The 9769-nt window shown below is 33.0% G+C and overlaps 1 protein-coding gene across 1 annotated transcript; it reads left to right on the forward strand.

Moving 5' to 3' along the window:
• Positions 1 to 7297: 7297 nt before the first annotated feature.
• LOC114385984 lies at positions 7298 to 8259 on the forward strand. The gene is made up of 3 exons (XM_028346006.1): positions 7298 to 7757; positions 7908 to 8060; positions 8153 to 8259. The coding sequence occupies exons 1-3, from the start codon at positions 7298 to 7300 to the stop codon at positions 8257 to 8259; spliced, it is 720 nt and encodes a 239-aa protein (XP_028201807.1).
• The last annotated feature ends 1510 nt before the right edge of the window (positions 8260 to 9769 follow it).

Here is a 9769-nt window from a genome sequence, read left to right on the forward strand (position 1 = left end):
TCAATTGTTATTTAATATAGATATTGTAACTCTTTTTAATATGTATGTTTTCTTTTACATGTGGTATATCATTATGATTCTAGCAAATAGGTCCAAATTATCCTGTGTTTTGTGATATGGAACATCATCAATTACCCATGTATGAACACTGAATTGTATCGATAGTAATAGGTATCCCTAAAATTGATATCATTAATGTTTCCAACTAATAACTACAGTTCATATAATTAAGTTGATAATGCAAAATATAATAATCATAAAAACATTGGTTTAGAATTTAAACAAATAAGATGCCAATAAAATTTACCATGCATGGCCAAAGTTTAACGTCTTTTAATTTAAAATCAAACACATAGAAAACAGTGTTTTTTATCGTTTGTTTTTAAGGATTTTATGCATGTTTTGGAAACGTGTATTCTATTACATTTTTGTAGCCGTGTCAAATTTGTGGGGTCAATTTGTTCAATACAATTTATGTCTTTTATTTTCGTAAATGCTATAGTAGTATTTTAATATAACATTTAGTAGCATTTACTTGCAGGTTGAAAAGTGACCTTCAATCTTCTGGAATACTGATGTGCTTATTACGGTAATGTATACACATCTACAAAATCCCTGCAATAGATCTTCTTGGAATTTGTGCAAAGGCAGGTACCATTTATACTAATATTTTATACTATATTATTTGTTGTATTATTATTAGGTTATAATCTTAGTAGATATTACATATAACAATACATATTAGGCATTAGACTAGATATTAGGATCCATGTTATTAATAGACTAGACGTGTCGTGAACTGTAATTTCCCAATGCCCAATACATCAAAAGAAAATACTACATGTGTGCCAATTACATCAAGTGTCGTAATGGAAGACTAATAGGCGTACAGATATACAAATAAATGTTAATCAATGTATAATACATAATCAATGTAATTAATAAATTTAGAGCAAACAAGTTTATCGAGAAAGTAAAAGTCATATTATTAATGAACACATATTACAATATTACAACAAATTGTAATTAATATTATTAATAACGGCACATTAAAAGACATCCAATTAATGTACTTATTGTAATTATATTCCGGGAAGAGTAAAAGTCTGCAATTATTATTCGTGAAAATTAATTACAAGTATTACGGGTAGAGTAAAAGCTGACAACTAATATATGTTAATTAATAATTGCATACTAAAAGCCATGCATTTAATGTACAAATGTTATTATTATTGCGTGAAGTGAAAAAGATTATAATTATTATACATTAATATCAACTACTAAACAATAAATATGAAGGATTCAACTAGACTTGACATAAAAAGCGGTTTCCCAATACTCATTAACTGCTACAGCAGTTACATCAAGTACACATTATCTGCTATGTAAAAACCATCCAATCATGCATGTTGGTATTATACACACTGGAAGTCGTAATTAGAAAACCTCCATTGCTATCTCCATTTGTGGAAACCAAAAGCAACAATTTTCACCAATTATCAACTCATCTTGCTCAACAACATCACACAAGCCTTATCACCATGAGTACACAATCATCAATTGCGTCCAATGTTGTAAGTTTCTTTTACTTTGTCATCCTTCGTCTTTTGCTTCTTATGTATATGTTCATTATAGTTTCGTTATTCATCTTCATGTTTGTCATTCTGCCGGTACCATATTGACCATATTGATCATCTCTTTCCAATGCTATAAGTTTCTTTTACTTTTCCATCCTTCGTCTTTTGCTTCTTATATGTATATGTTCATTATAGTTTCGTCATTCATCTTCATGTTTATCATTCTGTCTGGCACCATATTGAGCATGTAATTACTGAATTGTTGACCATAGTAATGTGTTATTAGTATAAGTTTCTTTCACTTTAGGATCTGTATGAAATAGGTACAAATTAGGAGTAACTAATAACATAAAATATTGACATTCAGGACCCACCTAATTTCTTGGGATCCATAGTAACATACTGATAGGCTAAGTATTTCCCCACCAAAACCTTTTTATCCATTTCTCTTCATCCCAAACAAATGATATCTGCTATACTTATTAAATGATCCAACATACAATTGTGATATGTTTAAATGTTTACTTGCAGAACCTCATTGAGGTACCAACAACATATCATAGAAAATGGGCTCCGCACTACCCACTTTATGTGTTATTCAATTACAATGGAGACAAGCACTATATAAAGGTTAGAAAATATTATAACAAATGCTACTTTGCTGATGGACTAAAGGAGCTCAGAAGAATTATGGGCATTCATGAAGGTGTGATGATCACTTTTGCTGCACCTGAGAAAAATTGGATTTTCCATCTCCGCTTCATGCCACCACTGGATATACAAACATGTGGAAGGCCACCTACAATTAGCAGAACTCATGTTTTTACTATAGATGTTACCAACGTATGATCTCATGTGCTTATCCATTGGTAGGACTTTGTTCATATAATTAACCTCTATTGTTATTATTGATGACCTTTAAATTTTTACTCACTGCATTGGTTCTATTGTAGGTACTGCAACTGGATGCTCTTAATTTTGTTGATGTTACAACAAAATATATGATTGTCCTCCATATTCATGGCCGTCGTCACCTATGGAAGCTGATCATGCATAATGGGCTACAATCTATTGCTGAAACATGGTACCAATACTTGACGGAAAATGACTTGCATGTCGGAGATGAGGTAGCGTTCTATTACAGGCCTAACCAACATGTATGGGAGTTCATCTTCAAGAAAGAGCTTACATGGAATGAAGAGGAGTCCATTTGACTATTGTAGTCCACACTCTACTACCTTTTATTACAGTTGTTTGTTGATGAAAAATTTATGTAACTTTGGTTTAGTAGTTTAATGTTGTAATTTAATTACCTTCGGGAACTAGACAATGTTTGCTTTCGTATTTGCTTTTTTCGGAACGTTACAGAACTACATGCTTTGATGGTATTTATTATGAAATTATTAACTTGCTTTATTTATATATTCATATATTTCAATATAGTATTAATTGCTCAATATTTGGAATGTCACTAGACCCTGTCACTTTTATTACATATATATACGTTGTCCAAAAAGACTGAAATCTAATACATAAGATCAAATTTCTTAATACATTGTTAATAAAACTATGTATTTTCAAAACAAAAAGATTTTTAATATTAGCTTTGTAACACAAATTAGAGTAGTTAATTGAAAAAAGCTTGAAGGGAAATAATTACGAGGCGTACATTCCAAATATTTAACCATATATTTCATAATAGCAGAAATTCAATAAAATATATTAAATAATAAGTATATTTGCCTTTTGTCAAATCTGCCATCACAATTAATGAGGAGTAGGAATGAAATGACACACGCTATCATATAAAAGCTGCCAACACATTTAATGAAGACAATTAATGAAGTGTACTTTCAATTACTGTAGCAATGATGGATTTCTTTGGCGGTGCCACACAATGTCTAATCAAAGACTTGGCGGGAAAAGAAAAACACGAGGTATTGAATGTAAAGCCCTTCTTCTTTTTTAATTTGTTTACTAGCTTCTGTGATGAATGTTAATGGAGAACAATTTGAAAATGTTGTTCTCCCAACTTCATCAACATTAATTTACATTCAACACCAACTAAAAGGCAGATGATGATAAATGCTGAAAGAAAAGGGAAGCTGGAAAGCAACATTTCCACAGCAACACAACATTTTCTTCTACTCCTAACTTTGAAGTAAGGTTTCTATCTTTATACAATTTATTATATGTTATACTCAATATCCTATCACTCTTTCATGTACATTATTTATTCTTAAACAATGTTAAGTCAGTACTATTTGTACATTGCTACATATACGGGATCAATATTACATGTTGCTATTTTAACATGTTGATCTTAAATTCTAATTTTCAAAGTGTCACACAATAATGTAGAATTTATTGACAACTGGAAGTTTAAATGGAAAATTTTTCCGAACGGAGGAAAAATAGAAAACACATTTTGAAAAAAAGAAGACAAAGTTTTGACACTCCAAATCAGCATTTACCTAATGGTAACAATGAATACAAACCCCAAATTCATTTGTACATATTTTATAAATACTAATATGGATATAATCACTGTTATTGCAGAACAGCGTAACCATACCTCACCATGTGACCCGCACTTTATTGATGACACTCCTTCACTACATACACAGTGTACATTATCAAACATCACTTCGTCTGCGAATCAGTGTTAGCAACATTATACTGGCCAATTTCAAATTTGACTGAAGCATTTAGTCAATGGACATACAATCAATGCTTCTTCAATCCAGACGAATCTGTTGTCCAAGTTTGGGAAAGAAAATATAACTTCATCAAACCTCAAACCGCCATCAACTTCTAAAGTACATACAACCACAGGTGCTGTTCCAATTCAAAATGGCACCACGTCTCAACATATACATTCAGGAAGATATACAATACACAAATCAAAACTAATAGAGCACATCTCAGATGATAGTGAAGAGGAATTCAATATAACCCAGGGAAACATTCATATAGGTAATATGTCGTTATTGTTATTACATCATGTCAAATTGCTCACAATGTATATTTAACTTCCTACATATCTGACTTACTTAATTAGATACACATAACTCATTTTAGATTGAACAAATTTGTGTCATCTAGATTATTCATTTGACAACCCACCAATGGAGGATGATGTTGATACTGATCATTATAGAAATCTAGACACACCATATCATTATCAAAATACCGATATTTACGTTCAACTTTCAACTTACATTATGTTGTCTTTCATAGCTTTTGATCGTGAGCAGAATCTAAACTTCTAAATTAATGTGTAGGTCCAACTTACAATGATATTGGAGATCTATTTTGGCAATGCAACCACTGTAAAGCTATGATGTGGTATGATGAGAGGATTAACAAATGCAAACAGACCAAAAACCTAAGGTTTGCATTATGTTGTGGTGATGGAAAAATACAACTGCCTCTACTACAACATGCTCCACAACCGTTGAGGCAACTACTGTTTGACACCAACAACTCACAAGCTAAGAACTTCCAGCAAAACATTCGTTCATATAATCTAATGTTTGCATTCACATCGCCTGGTGTCAAAGTTAACACAACCTATAATACTGGAAGAGGTCCTTCTACATTTCGCATACATGGTCAAGGACATCATCTTATTGGAAGCCTCTTACCTATGCCTAATAACTCATCGAAGTTTACACAGCTATATATTTATGATACAGACAACAAAGTCAACAACAGGCTTTCCCAGAGCCCATAAGTCTTAACATTCAACAAATTTCATGTTACATTACAGTTTTTAAATTGTCTTTTAAATAATATATACCATGAACACTTGGTTATGCACCTTCATGAATGTATAGGATCAAAGATATTCTCGATGAAGAAATTATCATTGGAATCAAGAATATGCTAGATAACCACAATCGATATGCATCAAAGTTCAGAATGGTAAGGGACAAACTACAATCTTCTGCGGTTTGTGACCTCAACCTAAAACTCATTAGTGATAAGCAATCAGATGGAAGATTATATAATTTGCCAAATACTGCTGAAGTTGTTACTTTGATTTTTGGTGATGAGCATACAGGAAATAAAAGAGATATCACAATTGAAAAGCAAACAGGAGTGCTCAAAAGAAAAAATGAACTACATCTTGCATATTTGCCTTTGCAATATCCCCTTTTGTATCCCAAAGGAGAAGATGGCTATAGACCAAATATTCTTCATAAAGATCATCCAAATATCCATGTTGCAAAGAGGAAAAAAGTTACCATGCGTGAATATTTTTGTTACAGAATGCAATCAAGGGACAATGAAGCTCAAACAATACTACATTCAAGGAGATTGTTTCAATAATGGATTGTTGATGGCTATAGTATGATTGAGTCTCAAAAACTAAACTATGTTAGACAACATCAACAGGAACTTAGAGTTGACAAGTACATGAATTTGAATGCCTGTAATATTGAGCCCTAGACACAAGGCAATGAAAAAGGTAAGAGAATTATACTATCGAGCTCTTTTGTTGGTAGTTAGAGGTATATGGAACAACTATATTTTGATGGGATGACAATTTGTGGCCATATTGGATTTCCAGACCTATTCTTGACATTAACATGTAATCCAACATGGCCAGAAATACAACAAAAAGTTAGGAAATCCAATCTTACACCTCATGATTGCCCTGATGTTGTCTCGCGAATATTCAAAATGAAGCTAAATCAATTGATGAATGATCTCAAAAGTGGACATGTCTTTGGTGGCACTGTTGGATGTAAGTAATTACCACCTCTACCAATCTTTTCCTACACTTCAAATTTACAATTATAATTTCAAATATACATTATTAATGATGCTACTAATATTTAAATTGGAGTACAGTTGTTTACACCATTGAGTGGCAAAAAAGAGGATTGTCTCATGCTCATATTTTAATATTTCTGCATCCTTCAAACAAGTATCCAAATCCAGAAGACTTTGATAACATAATTTCTGCTGAGATATCAAATAAGGACACATCCAGAATTGTATGAAATAGTCTCCGACCATATGATTCATGGACCATGTGGACTACCAAATACAAGGGCACCATGTATGGTCAATGAGAAGTGTATTAGATGTTTCCCTAAGAAGTTCAACCAAGCAACAATTGTTGACCAAGATGGATTTCCAGTTCATAGGAGAAGAAAGAATGGATGTACGGTTCAAAAGCATGGTATTGAACTTGATAATCGATTTGTTGTGCCATATAGTCCACATCTCTTACTCAAATATAGAACACACCTAAATGTGGAAAGGTGCAATTAGAGTACATCAATCAAATACTTGTTTAAGTACATCAACAAAGGATCCGATCGGATTACAACAGCTATTATTAATGTGTAAAACCAGGATGGCACACAGACTGAGGTTCATGATGAAATTAAACACTATCTTGATTATCGGTATGTGTCAATCATCTGATCATTAAATGCATAACATCTACACACAAAACCCCCTTCGTTATTATATTCATTAATAAATATTATGTGTATATGTTTTATTATTCATTCACCAGGTATGTGTCGCCCCCTGAAGCATGTTGGAAGATTTTTGCATTCCCAATGCATGGACGTGCACCAGCAGTTGAACGTCTCTATTTCCACCTTGAAAATCAACATCCTGTTTACTAGAAAGATAGTCAACAAATTGGTACAGTACTATCTAAGAGTACAATCAAAGAATCAATGTTTACAGCTTGGATGGATTCTAATAAAATATACCATCATGGATGGGATCTTACTTATGCTGAATATGTGTCCAAATTCGTTTATGTTGCACGCAAAAGATGCTGGCAACCAAGAAAACAAGGAAATACAATTGGCAGGCTCATATGGGTATCCCCTTCAAGTGGAGAGTTGTTCTACATGAGAATGATGTTTTCCTCCACTAAAGGGTCACAATCTTACAAAGATATTAGAACAGTAGAAAATGTGGTCTACCATACATTTAGAGAAGCATGCTTTGGAAAAGGTTTTCTAGGAAGTGATCAAGAATTTGTTGGTGCTTTACGAGAAGCTAACACTTGGGGAACTCCACACTTCGTTAGAAAGTTATTTGTCAAGCTGCTATTTATGAATACCATGGATAGACCAGAATATGTGTGGAAACAAACTTGGCAATGGATGGCAAATGATATTGCATTTAATCATAGAAGACAAGGTAATTTCATAAATCCTAAATAACTACATATCATTCATAGAAAACAACTCACTTGCTAACAATGTCATTACCATACTATTCATAGGCATTCAACTCACCAACAAAGAAACAATGCATCTTTTTTGACTGAAATTGAAAATCTGGTGCAAGCCAACAGGAAAAGCCTACGAGATTTCCCTTCAATGACATACCCAATAGGATATGCTGCCAACCCACACCGAAATAAGCTCATCTACAATGAAATGGCTTATGATAAGGAAATTTTGGCTGCTGAATTCAACAAATGCTATCACTCACTAATAGGTATGTACAACATATTTCAGTTTTTCTTAAAACAATATTCATTCCCAACAATCCATACTACTAATTCATGATGTATACATTACTAAATGCAGATGAGCAAACTTCTATTTTTTATAAGATTATGCGTGTTGTTGCAAGTCAATTGGGGGGAGTTTATTTTCTCTATGGATATGGTGGCACCGGCAAGACCTTTATCTAGAAAACTTTATCATCTTCTATACGGTCTAATGGCGGCATTGTTTTAACAGTTGCTTCAAGTGGGATTGCTTCATTACTGCTGCCCGGAGGTAGAACAACACATTCTAAGTTTGTTATACCAGTGCCTGCAACACAAAATTCAACATGCAATATTCATCAAGGGAGTGACTTGGCTGAATTGTTGCAGATGACAAAACTAATAATTTGGGATGAAGCTCCAATGTGTCACAAGTTCAGTTTTGAAGCACTTAATAAAAGCTTAAAAGACATCATGCACAACAATAGACCTTTTGGAGGATAGGTCATTGTTTTTTGTGGTGATTCCCGTCAAATACTACCTGTTGTGCCAAGAGGTAATCGCTCTAATATCGTCCATGCAAATCTAAATGCATCATACATTTGGGATCATTGTCAAATTCTTAAATTGACAAAAAAAACATGTGATTGCTATCAAATCCTGTTGCCCATACCAATAGTGATGACCTCAAACAATTTTCTGATTGGTTACTAGACATAGGCGATGACAAACTTGGAGAACCTAATGATGGATATCACGAAATCACCTCAAACAATTTTATTGTTGACGCAACATATCCAAACTTATTACAAAACTATAGCAACGAAGATTTCTTGCAAAAAAGAGTTGTTCTAGCCTCTACAAAAGATGTTGTTGACAAAATAAATGACTATGTCCTATCTTTGATTCCCAGTGAGGAGAAAAGGTATTGTAGTGCTGATAGTGTTGATAAATCTGATGAACTACTCAATCCTGCTTTTGGAGTACTAACACCTAAATTTATGAACTCATAGAAAACATCAAGAATACATAATCACAAGCTAAAAATCAAGGTTGGTACTCCCATCATACTACTACATAATTTGGACCAGGCATATGGGTTATGCAATGGAACTAGGCTTATTGTCACAAGACTTGGTTCGAATGTGGTTAAAGCAGAGATTATTACTGGACCAAATATAGGTCATAGGACGTACATACCAAGAATGAATATGTCTCTTTCTGATTTTCCATGGTCATTCAAACTAATTAAAAGACAGTTTCCATTCATGGTTTCATTTGCAATGACCATAAACAAGTCTCAGGGACAGTCCTTGGCACATGTAGGATTGTATTTGCCAAACCCAGTATTTTCCCATGGCCAGTTATATGTTGCACTTTCACGAGTGCAAAGTAAAAAAGGACTACATATTCTTATTCATGATAATCAAGGCACTTCAAAAAATACTACCATTAATGTAGTGTACAAAGAAGTATTTGCAAACTTATAAACAATGTATGCTTTCCAAATTCTTATTGTTGCATATGCATTATCATTAATCAAATTCATTTTCTATCAAACTATACAGTAACACATCCTACGTTTCCTACCTACAACATTATTCATTGACTTCATTTTCAACATATCAATTTCTAATCAGAGAATTACAATATACTACGTTTTTTACTTTACCGTTACTTATACTGCTTTCAACATCAACACTCTATTGCAATT

This window comes from Glycine soja, chromosome 15 (genome assembly GCF_004193775.1).
Source record: "Glycine soja cultivar W05 chromosome 15, ASM419377v2, whole genome shotgun sequence".
Classification (NCBI taxonomy): domain Eukaryota; kingdom Viridiplantae; phylum Streptophyta; class Magnoliopsida; order Fabales; family Fabaceae; genus Glycine; species Glycine soja.

What these genes read in the sequence shown, in the direction of transcription:
- LOC114385984 (XM_028346006.1), top strand. Translation starts at nt 7,298, where the DNA reads ATGGATTCTAATAAAATATACCATCATGGATGGGATCTTACTTATGCT. An exon ending in ATTTAATCATAGAAGACAAG is followed by an intron (nt 7,758 to 7,907) that starts GTAATTTCATAA and finishes ATCTGGTGCAAG; the next exon opens with CCAACAGGAAAAGCCTACGA. An exon ending in ATGCTATCACTCACTAATAG is followed by an intron (nt 8,061 to 8,152) that starts GTATGTACAACA and finishes TACTAAATGCAG; the next exon opens with ATGAGCAAACTTCTATTTTT.